Source organism: Mesocricetus auratus, unplaced genomic scaffold (assembly GCF_017639785.1).
Source record: "Mesocricetus auratus isolate SY011 unplaced genomic scaffold, BCM_Maur_2.0 Super-Scaffold_100007, whole genome shotgun sequence".
NCBI lineage: Eukaryota > Metazoa > Chordata > Mammalia > Rodentia > Cricetidae > Mesocricetus > Mesocricetus auratus.
The window spans coordinates 47,185,316-47,201,154 of record NW_024429191.1 but is presented as its reverse complement, the minus strand read 5'-3'; the positions used below and the strand labels follow the sequence as shown (position 1 = coordinate 47,201,154).

The following is a 15,839-nucleotide window of genomic DNA, read 5'->3' as shown; positions in this document are numbered from 1 at the left end:
TCCCACAGGATTGGATAGGGAACTAGGGATTTCCCCGGTGCTGTGGTACACTGTCCATAAAGGATTTGCATGCTTCGGAAGCAGAAATGATGAATGAGCAGAGTGGCGGAGATGTGCGCGGCAGCTGCCTGCGGAGGCTCGGTGCAAAGGTGGGGACAGCTGTATACAGCCAAACGCGGGTCTGAAAGTGCCACTCAAGACTAGGCTGCATCTGAGGGCTGCCTGCCTGACCACACTCGGACACACAGTCCACCAAAGCGTGGGCTGATTCTTACCATCCTGCTGAACCTGTACTAGGTCAGGTGCTTGGGCTCGGTCAAGTTCTGAGGTCCTTACATTTGCCACTCTCAGTCCAAGCGCATGGTGCACGTTTTCGGCAACAGTGACACTCTGGGAACATGCTAAGGACACGGGAGGGAGGGGGTGTTTCCTCCTCAGCTGTAGAACAGGTGCAGGGAGACTACAGTTCACTAGATCGCAGCAGGTCACATAATGCAGTTTAGAATTATGGACTGGCTCCCCTCCCCCTGCGCTTCCTGCTGTCAGCACCTTGATCTAAGTGTTGAGGAAAGACAAGGCCGTGCAACTGAAAACATTTATTCTTCCCTGCCTTTTTAGCAACTGCTGGGGGGAGAGGAAGGCCTGGCTTGGAGGAGGTTGACACAGACAGCTGAAGTGAAGACTGGGGATTATCTGTGGATATCCACAATTGGCTCCCCACACCCCATTAGCCCAGAGAGTGTGGCCTTTGAGCTTGCGGTGACCCAGTATGTGAGGGGGGTGGCATTCCCATTCCCTGCCTCATTCTTTCCTCCAGATGCACAGGACAGATGAAATGGCCTTCCCCACAGGAGAAGGCAGCAGATTGGGCCCTGAGTTACATTACTGTCTGGGAGTGAGATCATTTGTTCATTGAGTTTGCAAGTGTTTGCTGAGTGCCTGACTGTTCTGTGGAACTTCCTACTGGTGGGAGGTTGACAACGATGGAAAAAGTAAAAGAAGCTAATTATGGAATGAGGTGAGTTATATGGAAGAAACAAGCAGCTGGAAGACAAGGTCACCGAGGGGAAACCCTTGAAGCTGGGGCATTTGAGAGGAGACCTAGGATGTGGGGGGAAGCACAAAGTCAGGGAGCAGCAGAGGGCTTGGTGGGCCCTTGGCCTGAAGGGAAGGGAGAGAGTACAGGGCATCTTGCTGGCATCTGGAGAGGAGGCAGGTCCTGTCCCCAAAGCATGGGAGGCCAGTGCAAGACCGAGGACAAGAGCGACGAGGGGTGTGCTTGCATTTACAGAAGTCACAGTGGGGAGACGGCGCTCACGTGTTCCATATCCCACCAAGAGCGTGAATCCAGGGTGGAAAGAACCCTCCGAGCTCAATAACAAGAGGGCAAATGATCCAATTAAAAACGGGCAAAATATTTGAACAGACACTTCCTCAAGGATGGGCAGATGGCACATAAATACATGAAACATTAGCTGACGTTGGGGAAATGCGTATTAAAATCACAATGAGATCCCACTCATTGAAAATAAAAAAAAATATTAGTCACTTATCAATTCCAAATGCTTGGCGAGGACAAGAACCTACTGGAGCCATTACACACTGTTGGTGGGAATTCCACATGGCATAGCTGCTCTGGAAAGTAGACCCGGATCTGTCATAAAACTGGGAGCCTGCTCACAGGTATTTCTCCAAGAGAAATGAAAATGTTAAGTCTAAAAAAATCTGTAGCAGTCTTATTTGTAATTGCCCCAAACTAGAGACTACCTAAGAGTATGTCCATATCTGCACAGACAGAGTGAACACATGCCCACTGAGGAAGAAGACTGCTCAGTATTAGTGAAAGATGAACTGATGTCTTACACTGCCACCGACAGACCTCAAATGCATGCTTAAGTGGAACGGTTGGGCTCAACAGATGACCTACCTGGCAATCCCATTTGCATGTGTGTAGACTTCGTACATACTGTATAATTCCAGGGTAAGACGTTTTGCAGAAGGTGAAACTAGAAGAAGTGGAGGCTGAGAGGAATTCCCAAGAGAACTAGAGGCTTCTGAACCCTGACTGAGGTTGCTATTAAAAGAACCTGCATCTGTGATAAGAATCTGCAGACCTGTACAGTCAAGAGGGGTGAATTTTACTCTGTGCAAATTACAGCACCGATGGACAAGATTCCTTCCCTAGAGCTGTAGCTGGGGTGTATCGCCAGAGGTAGTTTGGGTGTGTCTCCCAAAGATTCATCTTGATCCCCATTGTAGCAATGTGAATTTTTTTTGTTTTTGTTTTTAAAGACAAGGTTTCTCTGTGTAGCCCTGGCTTGGATCTCAATCTAGACCAGGCTGGGCTTGAATTCAGAGATCTACCTGTTTCGAGTGCTGGGATTAAAGGCTTGTGCCACCAGCTGCCATCACCTGGATTGGAGGTGTGGAACTTTTAATGGATGGGACCCTAGAACTAGAGAGCTGGCCCAGTGGTAAAGAGCCCTTGCTAGTCTCCCAGAGGGTTAGTTCCCAGCACCTACAGCAGGCAGTTCAAAGCTGCCTGCAACTACAACACCAGTTTCAGGGGATCTGACACCCTTGGGCTTTTGCAGGCACCTGTGTGCATATAATGCGCTGTAAACTCATGCAGGTACATGCACATACATGTAAATAGTTCTCAAAAAGAGGTGGGACCTAGTAAAAGATGATAATGTCAGTAGGGCCATCATTCTGGGAGAGGATTGATGATGGTCATGTGACTCTTCCTGTGATAGTTGAGAGAGAGTCTGGCCCTTAGGGCTGAGGGTACACAGCTCAGCCCTGGGTTCAGCTCAGCACTACAGGGAAACACAGGGTAAACCTGGCCTTCTTGCGTTTCTCTGGCTCCTTGTCTGGCCATGCATGCGTTCATACATGAAGCTGTTCTGCTTTTCCTCTCCACCATGCTGTGGTCTACACAAGTGCTACCTTACGGGATGCCAAATACATGGGGCCACCCAATCTTAGACTTCCAGTCTTTAAAACAATGAGTTAAATATACGTTTTTTTTTTCTCTTCATTCTTACTGTGCTTTTTGAAACAAAGTTGGCCTCGAACTCCTGACTTTCCTGTCACAGCTTCTTCATTTCTAGGATTAAATGTGTGTGCTTTCATGCCCTGCAAACCACTTTAAAGCAACCAGCTTCAGGGTGTTTTTGTAACAGTAACAGAAAATCAACTAAGAACTTATGACACTATTCCAGGGTCTTTTTGGTCCTTTCTCCTTCATGGCTCTGAAATCATTAAGAGCTACCCTAACCCGCTTTCAGCATTTAATCCTCCTCCCTGGCGCTTCTGAGTTCCTGCCCCTTGTTCTGCTTGTCTCCTGTCTTGCTTCCAGGCAACCCTGGCTATCTCTTGCATTTCTTCTCTTGGTTGCTCCACAGCCTCCCTTGGGGAACTTGAGGACTGAGTGTTTGAACATCCTTTTGTGGCTGACATCTGCCTTTCCCCTTATGCAGCCTCTAAGCAGTAGGGGGCAGGGTGTCCATTAGGCTGGACACATAAACAAGAGGTATGGGGACAGAGGAAGCCTCTGGCCCTTGTTTTATCAGAAGACACTGGCCCTGTCTGTTTCCATGGGCCATTCTCCTTCCTGACCTTGAAGCAGCTAGAGGTCAGGTGGCCACATCTCCACAGAACCCTTCCTGTCTGTGTTCTTTATGAATTCCATCAAGGCATTCAGTCCAGTCTTGCACAGTCCAAGCACAGAAGGATGCCTCCTGTCCTCATCATGTTTCTATTGCTGTGATAAACACTGTGAACAAAAACAACTTAGGGAAGGGTTTATTGCATTTTAGAGTTTGCAGTCATCATGAAGGAGAGTCAGGAAGAAACTCAAGCAGGAACCTCCAGGAGCCTGGAGGCAAGGACTAAAGTGGAGGCCGTGGAGAAGTTCTGTTTACTAGCTTGCTCTCTGTGGCTTGCTCGGGTTGATTTTTTCTACGGCCCAAGACCACCTGCCCAGGGGTGGCACCACTCACACTGGACTGGACCCTCCCAAATCAATAATGAAAATGTCCCAAGGTTTGCCTACATCCTGACTGATGGAGGCATTTTCTCAATTAAGGTTCCCTCTTCCCAGATGACCCTAGTTTGTACTAAGGCTGACAAAAACCAAATCAGCATGACCTCCTTACCTAGGAGGAGCAGGGGCAGGCAGCCCTTGTGAGTGAGCCTTGCAGCCATTGGAAGCCATGTGATCTCCTGATGGGTTCTGCCATCAACCATTCCTGGGGGAGCCTTGAAAGATCCTCATGTTCTCTGATGGGGCAGGGTCCTGATATTTCAGGTAAGGTGGCTTCCCTGCCTAGCATATTCCTTTATGCTCTGGGAGGCTTCAGAGATAGAAGAACCCCTGCCTCCCCACCTCCTCAGACTGGTGAGAAGTGCTACTAGCACTTGACTTTCCAGCACTTTCTATTTCTAGGACAAGAGTAGAGGGTACCACCACCACCACACACATTTGCAAGTGCATGCATGTGTGTGAAGGGTGGGATCCCTTCTGGGGCAGACTGCAGTAGAATATCTAGCTTGAAGATTTGACTTCCTGACTCCAGCTGGTCTCTGATGAGTGTTGACCCCAACTCCATTCCCCATCCAGGCCTTTGCTGGCCATCCTTTTAGAAATGGCTGCCAACATCCCGAGGCTGGTGGGAGATCAAAGTTGGGAGGGACTCCAGGGATCACAGAAGCCCTAGCAGGTGCCTAGCCAGCTTGCTAGAGTCTCAGGTCTCCCAGGGATGTGACTTACCATAGAGAAGGCTTCTTTCCCTCAGCAAATGTGGCTGGTGACTTTCCCAGGGAAGTTAGGCCACAAGAAACCCCTTGGGCTGATGGGCAGGACAATCTCCCCCTAAAGTCTGGAGACTGGCTTGGGAGAGTCCCTAGGAAAGAGGTTACTTATCTAGGGTATGGCATGGGGGGGCATGCTAGCTTGGGGTGTCATTTTAAAAAAGCTCTGTGCACCTGCTGACTGAGACAACAGATAGTTAATCCCTCCCAGCTCTGGAGACTGGAAATTCAAGGTCAAGGTACCAGCTGGGCAGATTGCTTTTGAGGGTCAGGAGGGAGGTATCTGCTGCAGGCCTTTCTCCCGGGCTTGCAGATGGTCACTTTCATCCTGTGTGTTCACATGGCTCTTCCTCTGTACCTCATCCCCATCTTGGGCAAGAACACCAGTCACCGATTAGAACCTACTCCAATGACCTATTTTTACCCAAGTACCTCTAAATAATTCGTATTCATCTCATGTACTTTGGAGTAGGACTTCAGGGTATGCATCCTGAAGGCTTGGCATGTGAGTCAGTCCTTAATAGGAGACCAAAGCAATGAGTTTCCAGGGCTCCTGGAGGCCTAGGGAACAGACAGATGGTATCTGGATCGAGGACCAAGTCTGTGCCTGTTCTGTCTCCCAGTTTCAAAGGGGCCAATGCTGAGCAGCACCTTGCCTGTAGTCCGTGTTCTAGATTGCGGACTCCTGCAGGTTCCACTTGATCTCAGTCCCTGGAGCCAGGGTGCTCAGGAAAAGTAGCAGATTGCCCATAGGAGCCCCAGAAGGTTTCCAGCTGGCCCTGTGAGCTGCTGGAAGGGCCTGACCTTTGCTTATGCTCACTCAGTAGAAGGGAAGGGTCATGCTTGGGTGTGGGAAGCCTGTGGTCAGCACCAGCCGCCTCTAGGCCCACTGTACCAGAGTTCCTAGAGGTCCCCTCCTTTGATAAGGTTCAGGCACAGTACTAGTGACTGCTTGACATGACACCCTGAAACACAAACCCCTCCCCCTCCCCTGGCCCAGGACACTGATGAACAGCAGCCGTGGGGTTAGAGTCTACACTCTGGATCCATGAGACAAACCCTTTAGCGTGGTATAGACCGTTTTCATTACAGAGACGCCACCTGCAGTCCAGGAGAAGGGGGTATACTACTTCAGTGACAGGGCCAGGCCAGGCCTCGATCCTCTGTCATCTGTCAGAAACCACTTGGGTGTCTTGAGCGTCTGTCCCTGTCTGGTGACCTAGTGCAAACACAGCCTGGGTTCCCTGAAGCCAGCCACATTCGTGGGAAACCTGATCCTGCCATGTTCTCAGGGACCGGCACTTCCTTCTGGCCTCACACTCTCTCTTCATGGAAAAACCTCTGGTTATTTCCCATGAGCAGGTGCTGCCTGCCCCATGCAGACTGGCGACCTGTATGAAAGGGGTTGACTTCCCTCCAAAAACCATGGCTAGCTTCCAGGGAAATGGAAGTCACCAGGAGGGCTTCCTGTGACAGAAGGTGTTCCAGCCTGGGTCCTGTTCTCAGATGAATTAGAGAAGCTCTCTGGTCATCACCTCGTTGGAGCCCTTACAAAGTAAAGGCCTCTCATTGGAGTCCCTATAAAGTAAAAGCCCCCTCCCCCTGCCTCATTCCCTATGTAATCATCCTGCTGTGAGCTAGTCACTGTGTGGCTGTATATGTGAATCTCTGTATGTGTGTATGCGCCCATGTGTGTCCATGTGTCGTCTGTGTGTTTACAGGCTAAGGGACTACAACAGGAGCCTGTGACTTTCTCTTTGTAAGGCTGGGTCCTGAGGCTTCCCTGACTCTCACTCTGTTTGACAAAGCCTGTTGGAATTCTGCTTTTTCCACTTATATTATCCAGGGTTCTCTAGAGAAACAGAACTTATAGAATATATATATTCATACATCAGGATTTGTTAGATTGGCTATCAGCCTGTGATCCAGCTAGTCCAACAATAGCTGTGTGGTCTGGCAAGGGAACGTCCAAGAACCCAGTAGTTGTTCAGTCCACAAGGCCGGATGTCTCAGCTGGTCTTCAGTATACTCCAGATTCTGAAGAAGTAGTTTCTAATGCCAGTGAAGGAGTGGACTGACCCGTGAGAGTGAGGGCGGGCAGGCAACGAGAGAGTACCTTCCTTCTTCTGTGTCCCCTACATAACTGCCAGCAGAAGGTGTGGCCCACATTAGAGGTGGCTCTTCCCACCTCAAAGAACTGGATTAGAAGTGGGTCTTCCCACTTTAAATGCTTTCATTAAGAAAAAGGAGTCCCTCACAGATATGCCCAGCCACCTGGATTTTAATCTCAGATGTTGTCAAGGTCACAGCCAAGAATAGTCATCACGCTACTATAGAGGACTTTACCACAAGGACACTGCCATCTGTTGGCTTTTCTTATCACACCTAAAACCCACCATTCTTTGCTCAGAGGGTATAATTTAGGCCATCCCACTTCCCGTGTCTGTGGGGAAAGGCCTAACTCTGGGGCCATTTGCCTGGGAATTGGGAATGAGTGCTGGTGGGGCTCTATCCGGGTGGCATTTGACGCAAGTAACAGCAAGCCTGCCTCACAGTGGTTGAAACTGACCAGAGCTTATTTCCCAATGGAAGAAACAGACAGAGGGTGTCTTGAGAGGCGGGTGTGTGTGTGTGTGTGTGTGTGTGTGTGTGTGTGTGTGTGTGTGTGTCTGGTATTCTCTCCTCAGGGCTGCAGGTCCTTTCCGTGTCTCATTTCTATTGCGACTCCTCACCAGCCTCTTCCCTTGTCCCCCTGTCGACAGTCATACTGTTTTCACAGGGTTGTTGTGGGGACTGAGATGTCATGTAAGGTAATGTAGGTTGCTCATGTGTCTGTAGGAGTCTTGGTGGGTATACTTCTGTTGGCAGATGCTCTGTCGATGGTGTGATGCAGCCTGGTGATGGTCACAGTGGCCTGGATGTGACCTTTTAGTGACTTTGTGCATAGATAATGACTTGTTGGTGTGGAAGCGTACTACATACTGCTGCCCCAGTTAGGACAGATACATGGGTTTACATCCTATAGAATCTTGGGAGAATAATTTGGAAACCCAGCAACTCTCATTAGCTTACATCTCATCTAAGGGTGAACCGTTAGGATGAGCTGACCATACAGAATACATGCTTAAAAAAAAAAAAAAACCAGTCCTCCTCCGCTGCAGCAGAATTCTGGTCCCAGCACTGGGCTAGCCAAGGCAGCTGAGATCACCAGCTTTGCAGGACTCAATGCATAGTCTTCAGTGTTCCTCCACCCAGAGCTTGTCCTGGGCCAGCTCCTGCCAAGCTGAAGACACTCTGGGCCAGTGCTGGTGCCTAGGTGTGATGTGACTTGGAATCTTCAGTGACCAAATAACCTTTTGTGACCTTCTAAGGATCCAGGAGTTCCTGGCACACAGTTGTATTCCAGAGGAGGCCAAGAGAGGTCAGCTGGCACAAAACCTGGTGTCCCCATATGTCTATGCCAAGCCCACATCTGTGGCTCTCGACTGTGAGTCCTGTACTGGGGCCTCTGCTTTCATGGCCAATCATGGGCCCATTTCACTCACCATTCCTACTGCAGGAAAGGTCAAACCATCTCTTCACTGTCATTCTTCCCACAGACTTGAATTTAGGGTACACTGATGAAGACAGCATCTCAGCAGAGACACCTTCCCATCTACAATGGTGTCTTAGTTACCTTCATTCTGGTAGTGACATAAAGTAGCTTGAGGGAAGACAGGTTAAGTTTGGTTCACAATCTCAGAGGATTTCCATCCAGGGTGGCAAAGGTGACTGCTCTGTGCATGGCATGCTTGAACTTGAGGCAGCTTCTTTATGTGGAACGAGCCAGGAAGAGGAGAAAACTGGATCCAGGAGCAGATGTAGCCATCAAAGGCCCTAGTGACCACTTTCACCATCCACAACCTTCAAAAATCACACCACAAGCCAAATACTTAAAATGTGGGAGAGCCATGAGGGGTACTTTAGAGTCAAATCTAAGAAAGGTGCAGGATGGGAATGGTCCCAGTTCTTCTCAGGGATACTGTGTCATAGGAGCCACCACACTGCTGATCCCCCAGACCTTCTATCCTCCATCCTGTCAGGCCCAGATGCTTTCTCATCCTAATGTTTCCAGAAGTTCTTGCATGTCCTGACATCGCTGGCACAAATGTATGCTCACACATTTCTCCCCGCATCTCCCAGATGCTCCCCACTGCACTCCCAAGCGGGAGGCCCAGGGAGAGGCTGCCTTTTCAGGGCCCACTGAGGAGTGAATTTTTACTTTAGCTCTTTTGGAATCTCAGTTCTCATTTATTTTCCTGGATATTTTTGTTCCCTTTGGGGACAGAAACACAGCAGCATGTGGCATGAATTGAGATGGCTGCAGATGCACATTACTGGTGCACACTGCCCTCCTGGGCTTCCTGCAGCAGGAGCATACACAACATGGCCTCCTTTACTCCATCCCTTCACCAGTGAGGTCACTGCTCGGGCACAGGTGGGCAGAACTCAGCAAGAAGCCTTGGCGGCCTCTGCCTTTGGCGGTGGGGGTGAATGTTGCTTAGAGTCTCATGATGGTGGCAGAGACCTTCCCCAAAGTCCTGGCTGTATCACTGCAGGAACACAGTGAGGGAGCTTCCGAATGCAGTTGGAGGTGGGGCCACCCAGTACCCACTCTTCAAAACCAGGAGGGGGTTCACAAGGTTCACACAGTGGCCTCTGACCTGAAAATCATTGGCCTTGCTTCACGTCCAGCTTGACTGTTCCATTTCCCCTAGGTGGTTCACCAGTTCATTAGTTACCCATTTAGTTGGGGTTTTATGCTAAAGTATTACTGTGACCCAGAACTCTGGGTTCTGGGCATCTGACTGCTGAGCAAGTGGGGGTAGCATCCTAGGTGCCCCCTTCTTGTGCCTCCCTCTGACCAGCATCCCTGACCTTCATTAGCTACAGAGCGTGCTCCACACAGGGAACCCACAGAGAAACCTGGGGGAGAGTCCAGTACCTCTGCACTCCAGTGTCCCCCGCCTCCGTGCCTTGACATCGTATTTGAGAATCAGCCCTCCTCCTGGGCTTTGAAGGTGCTCCTGGCTCCCCTCTCCTGTTCCTCAGGCAAACCCTTTGACTAGGTCCATTTGGATGTGGGTTTCCATTTCTTGGTAGGTAGGCAATCTCTGACCCTTCCCTTTTGTGTTCTTCACAGCCTGCGATTGCCACCCTGTGGGTGCTGCCGGCAAGACCTGCAATCAAACCACTGGCCAGTGTCCCTGCAAGGACGGCGTGACAGGCATCACCTGCAACCGCTGTGCCAAAGGCTACCAGCAGAGCCGCTCCCCCATCGCCCCCTGCATCAGTATGTGTATCCCCACCTCCCCTCTGCTTGGGTGGGGGTGCCTGTGTGGGGTGATTGCCGATATCTGTGGGTTTAGCTATCACCAATGGGCATGTCTTCATTCACCTGTGCTCAGTGAGATCCTGTGAGAGACTCCAGGCCTGGGAGTTCCTTCAGAAGTGGCTATGTGCCTTAGAGCCAGCCTCTCCATAGCCCTCAGTACTCACAAACACTGAGTCACTGGCTCCAGGGGGGCAGCAAGATCAGCATGAGCCCCATTCTCACATTGCCCTTTGACCCCAGACCCTGTGAGGGATAGGGACATGCCACAGCTAGCTGCAGATTCACAAGACAGCACACCAAAAGCCTTGGGCCTTTGAGAAAAGTTACTCAGGCTCTTGTTCATGGCCCTGTGGTCCCTGTGAAGGATTAAGAGAGAACTGGAGTGGGGGGGGTGTCCCAGAGAGGCGTTCCATGGACGGTGGGTCAGCCTGGCTTCGGCTCTCAAGGGTCTCTGTATTTCACATCTGGTAGGTCATGCTGCTGTGACCATGGACAGAATGAGCTCTGGCTGGCAAGTGAAGCTTAACCCCGAGAGGCCCAGCTTCCTCTTGGTGATTCCTGGGCTAGGGCTGACCAAGCCAAGAAGGGATGGCTGGCACAGAGGAGCAGGAGAGTCTCAGCAAACATGCCAGAGCCCAGGGAACCAAATGGACTCTAGAGAGTGGGCTTGGCGAGCTCCACCCAGGGAGCTGGCCGCCGCCTGCTTTTGAATGGCACAGTGCCTCGAACCTTTTTAATGATTTAAACAAAAATCAAAGGAAGGATACTATTTCAAGACACAATAAAAACCATGCAAAGTCACTGGGTATGGTGGTGTGAGCTGGTAATCCCAGTACTTGGGGAGCAGAGGAGAGAATAGTGCAGGTTTGAGGCTAGCCTGGGCTGTAGTGAGACCCTGTTTTTAGAAAGATAAAAGGGAAATGAAAAAGACACACTTTCGTGGAACAGCATAGCTGCAGCAGATATAACCTACAGAGCCTGAAATACTACTGCTCGCCCCTTTCAGATGTCAGTCTGACTTCTGAGGTTCTTGGAGACCCCAGGGGACTCCCAGGACTGGTTAGTGATGGGGATTCAGAACAGCCGAGAGTCTGGGTGCTGATGCCTGGAATCTCTTCATGCTAGGAGTCACTACCAAGTCCTAAAGTGTTCCTCACAGAAGTTACAGTCATCATCCCTGCTGAAAGCAGGTGGGAGCATTCGACAGTCCACATGTCACTTATGTGTTCTAATCTGTCCCACTACAAGTGGCCTTTGCTTCCAGAGCAAGTCAGCTCTATTGGTTCCAATGGTAGTTATGACCAGTCTATGAATCAAGAGTTTCTTCCAGGGGTCCCTGCAGGTCCACTGACAGCAGATGACCCAGTACTCAAGGGACTGGATTGAGATGTCCTCCCAGGGTACAGGAGATGGAAAGGATGCTTAGGTTGACTGTCACTCAGTGGAAGGGAACATGCCTTGTACAGCCCAGGCCTTGGGTTCACCCCCAGAATTCAAAGGAAGGGATGGAAAGAAATCCTTCCAATCATGACATCCGAGCACCACTCTCATAATCCATAGAGACTTTTCCCAAAGCTATGAGACAGACATTTTTAGAAAGCCAAGTATATCTGGACCTCTGGAAACGCGTTCTGTCACTGCATAGTCACTTTTTTAAGGAGGGAGAGAAGCTGTTAGGTCATTCAGAATGGCAAGAACTATAATTTCAAATCCCCCAGAAAAGAGCATCATGAAATAATCATTGAGAACCAGCGCCTGCACCCTCCCTCATGCTCTATACTTTCTGACATGCTTTTGAAAGGGGAGGGCTCAAGCCCAGGGAACCACAGGCCTTGTGTGTACATCTCTGCTTTAGACACTGAGTTTGGGTGGCCAATGTGCCCCATGGCCATTGGTGTGAACCCCACTTTGTAGACCTGCAGTATTAGACCAGGCCATTTGGACGTTGTTTCCAGAGAGTTTTTGCTGGGACCAATCTAGCTTTGCAGGAATAAGAAAGGGCCTGGCGTACGTCCAGCTTCCTAATGAGCTGCTGTGACCAGACACCAAAGAAATGTGTGAATAAAGTCACTGAGAGTAAATCTGCCCCTTACTGTGGACTGTGTCTGCTGTCTTTACCTCCGAAAGGCACAAAGCATGGATCCTCTAGAAGACACCGACAGGTCTTAGGTCAAGCCTCGGGTCTCAGGTGTCTAGACTGCGAGGTCAGAGCAGACAGAAGGATCAAGGGTTGCTGACCAGTGGTTGTGTGCTCCTTCTAGCCCAGTGGTTCTCAACCTTCCTAATGCTATGACCCTTTAATGCAGTTCCTCATGTTGTGGTGACCTAACCCATAACATTATTCCATTGCTACTTCATAAATATATATTTGCTACTGTTATGAATCGTAATGTAGATATCTGATATGCAAATCCTGTGAAAGGATTGTTCATTCCTCAAAGGGGTCGAGACCCACAGGTTAAGAATCACTGTCCTAGAGGGACTTTCGGACCATGGTTCGGTCTCGTCTAGAAAGAGGAAGGTCAGACTTTTGACAGCTGGTGGCTGAATCAATGAAGTTGACTGGTTGAACGTCTTCACCTGTGGGAGCACAGGGATGGGTCCAGGAAGGAGAAGGGCTGAGCTGCTACTCCAGGTAGAAGGGAACGCTCAAAACAAAGGCCACACCTTTATGAGCCCTGCCTCCTGCAGTCACATCCCAGTCTACCCACTAATAGAAGCCTTAGCCAGTGTGCAGGTTGCCTGAGAGAACTAGAGTCAGACTGCAGATGCATCTGGGAGAGGTGTCCCCAAGGACTGGTCCCTGCCCCTCACACACCTTCACTGTTTCTAGATCCTTCCTCCCACCTGTGAGTTAACATTGTAGATGAACAAGACCCAGGCAGTCATATCATGATGAGCAGGAAGAAGAGGAGTAGGACTGAGATGAGCATGTATGGCAGGCCCTGGGTACAGCATCAGCCCTGTGGACCACCAGCCCCTCCTTAACAGATGGGATTCATCATTTCCCTGCTCAGTGAAGACAGGGGAACACACCAATGTGCCCAGGACCCCTGGGACCCTGCTGCCAGCTCCCCTTCTCTCCCTGACTTTTTGTTCCTTTGAGTTGAGCTGTAGAGTGGGCATGGGGAGACTAGAAGGTTGGGAGGGATCTATGCTGAGACCCTTTTCTTTCCAAGAACAAAAATAATGTCTTTTTTTTAACCTTGTTTTTCCTCCTCCCTTTTCTGAACACCATGAAGAGATTCCTGTAGCACCGCCCACCACCGCAGCCAGCAGTGTGGAGGAACCAGAAGGTGAGACATCCCTTTAGCTTTTGGTTGTTATAGTGATTGTGTGGTGGGACATGAGTAGGGACATGGGGTGGGGACTAGAGGCACAGACCCTTCTGTGTTCCACCCCTGTCACTTGGGCTCTGTTTTGTGTGAGCGGTCCCCTCAACTGCTCGAAGAAGGAACTGCTGGACACTTTGTCATAACTCTCCTCCTAAGAATAAAGTTAGAGGACGTTTTACCAGAGTCAAGGGCCAAGAACCCTGAAAGTGGAACTCTTCGTTTTGACCTTTGGAGGCTAAGAAGTTGCCAGAACCTCAGAAATACTGGAGCCAAGGACTCCTCTCTTTCCATGGGGTTGCAGGGGCCAGGCAGAGACTGAGAGGAAGGAGTACCTGGGCACAGGTTCATGGTCAGAATTCAGGAGCTCTGAGACCCAAGATGGGAAGGCAATCCCATTTTCACATCCACCTGTTACCTGAAGATGCAGCCTTTCCTTCATGACAACGGCAGGTCCCTGCCACAGCTGCCCGCAGTGTCTGTGACATGTTCACCATAGCAACCGTAGCTGTATTCACATTACAGACTTGATGCAGATGCCACGAGACACCATGTGTGTCCCTGGCTGCTTCACCATTACACGAGTTCCCAGTCCCATAGCCAGATGCTCATCTGCTGTCATTGAGAAAGCACACATATAACATGGCTGTACCATCAACTCGGGAGAGATCAGACAACTGGACTTCAGTAGTATTTTCCTATGTACAGATAGATGCTCCTCGACTTAGGATGTGGTGACTTCCTGATAAGATTACTGTAAGTGAAAAATACTGTAAAATGCAGTAAATATGATGCCCTGCCCTCAGCAGAGCATCCTCACCCAGCTGAGCAATGGACAAAGGGTGAGTGTTGCACCTGTCTCGGGGTGGGTGGGTACAGCTCCCTGAGGCTGCCCAGCATCACAAGAGAAGGAAAACCCCACCCCATTCAGTCAGCCCAAGGAAAGACACAAGTTGAAAGCATGGCTTTACTCAATGCATGCTGTTTTCACACTGTAGTAAATCAAGACTATTTTAGTGTCCAAAAAAAAAATCCTACTATGAGAAGGGGTTTACTGGGCTTCTTGGTGCAGGAGTGGTATCACATCCCAGGTTTGGGTACACAGGGAGCTTAGAGCCCCACAGGATGGTATGTATGCCTTGTGAGGTTGGTACAGGGCCACTCCTGGAGACCCTGGTCCTGGGGTAGGAGTGGTGTGAGTAGCAGATTGACACAAAGGCCCCTAGTATTCTGGGAACTTTGCTTCTCTAGGTGGCTCTGTAGGGAGCTGTGAGCTTGCACACTCAGGTGTTCACCTGAACCCCCTGGCAGGAGAAGGGTAATGACCAGGCCTGGGGACTCCCATCACAGGGTGCCTGCATGCTAGATGCCAGAGTGGAGGTGTAGAGGCTGGAATCTCCAGCATTGTCCCAATGGAGGCCAGGTCCAGAGGACAGAAGCTGATTATTTCCTATACTGGCATTTTAAAATTAAAGGTTGTTCTTCGTAGCTTCTTGAGAGGCTAACGCAGGAGGATCACTTGTGTTCACAAGTTTGAAGCCAAGATGGGTAACACAGTGAGAACCTGTCTCATGAAAACTACAAACACAAACAAAAAAAACTATTCTCTCTTGCCGAGGACATGGATTTTTTTAAACACAGTTTTGTTGTTGTTTTTAATTAAAAATTAAGTCAGAGGCTGAGGGTGTAGCTCAGTTGAGCACATGCTCAGCATGGAGGTTTCATCTCTGCCGTCAATTAACTAATTAAAACAATAAATAGGGGACAGTAGTTCAGTAGTTTTGAAGTAAGAAGATGTTAAAGTAGAACTTGAATTGTGTAGGTATATATGCATTTGTTATCACATGCCTGAGGCCCAAAGTTGGCTGCAGGCATCTTCCTCAATTGCTCTCCTCTATTTTTTGAGGCAGGGTCTCAGCCAGCTTGTCCTGAGCATCCCCCATCTCTACCTTCTGAGGGCTGGCATGACAGGCAGCTGCCATGCCTGCCCAGCTTGTACATGGTTTTTGAGTTTCTGAACTCTAAGGGCGTTATCTGTTGAGCCATTTCCTCAGCTCCAGAATTTCAAGTCTCTCTCTCTCTCCCTCTCTCTCTCTCTCTCTCTCTCTCTCTCTCTTCCTCCCTCCCTCCCTCTCTCCCTCCCTCCCTCCCTCCCTCCCTCTCTCTCTCTCTCTCTCTGTGTGTGTGTGTGTGTGTGTGTGTGTGTCTTTGTGTGGTTATGTGCAGGTGCACCCTGAGTCCAGAGCAGGGTATTAGACCCTTTGGTTGTGAACTGTCTGATGTGGGTGCTAGGCATTGAACTTGGGTCCTCTGGAAGG

At 49.9% G+C, this 15,839-nt stretch overlaps 1 protein-coding gene across 2 annotated transcripts in view; it reads left to right on the top strand.

Moving 5' to 3' along the window:
• The window catches only part of Ntn1 (netrin 1), a 186,961-nt gene that overhangs the window by 128,878 nt on the left and 42,244 nt on the right, over positions 1-15,839 (top strand). For both annotated transcript variants that reach the window (XM_040748911.1, XM_005067594.4), the window contains exons 4-5: positions 9,998-10,147; positions 13,432-13,485. In XM_040748911.1, the coding sequence (XP_040604845.1) occupies positions 9,998-10,147; positions 13,432-13,485 (204 nt within the window). The remainder of the gene's footprint in view (positions 1-9,997; positions 10,148-13,431; positions 13,486-15,839) is intronic.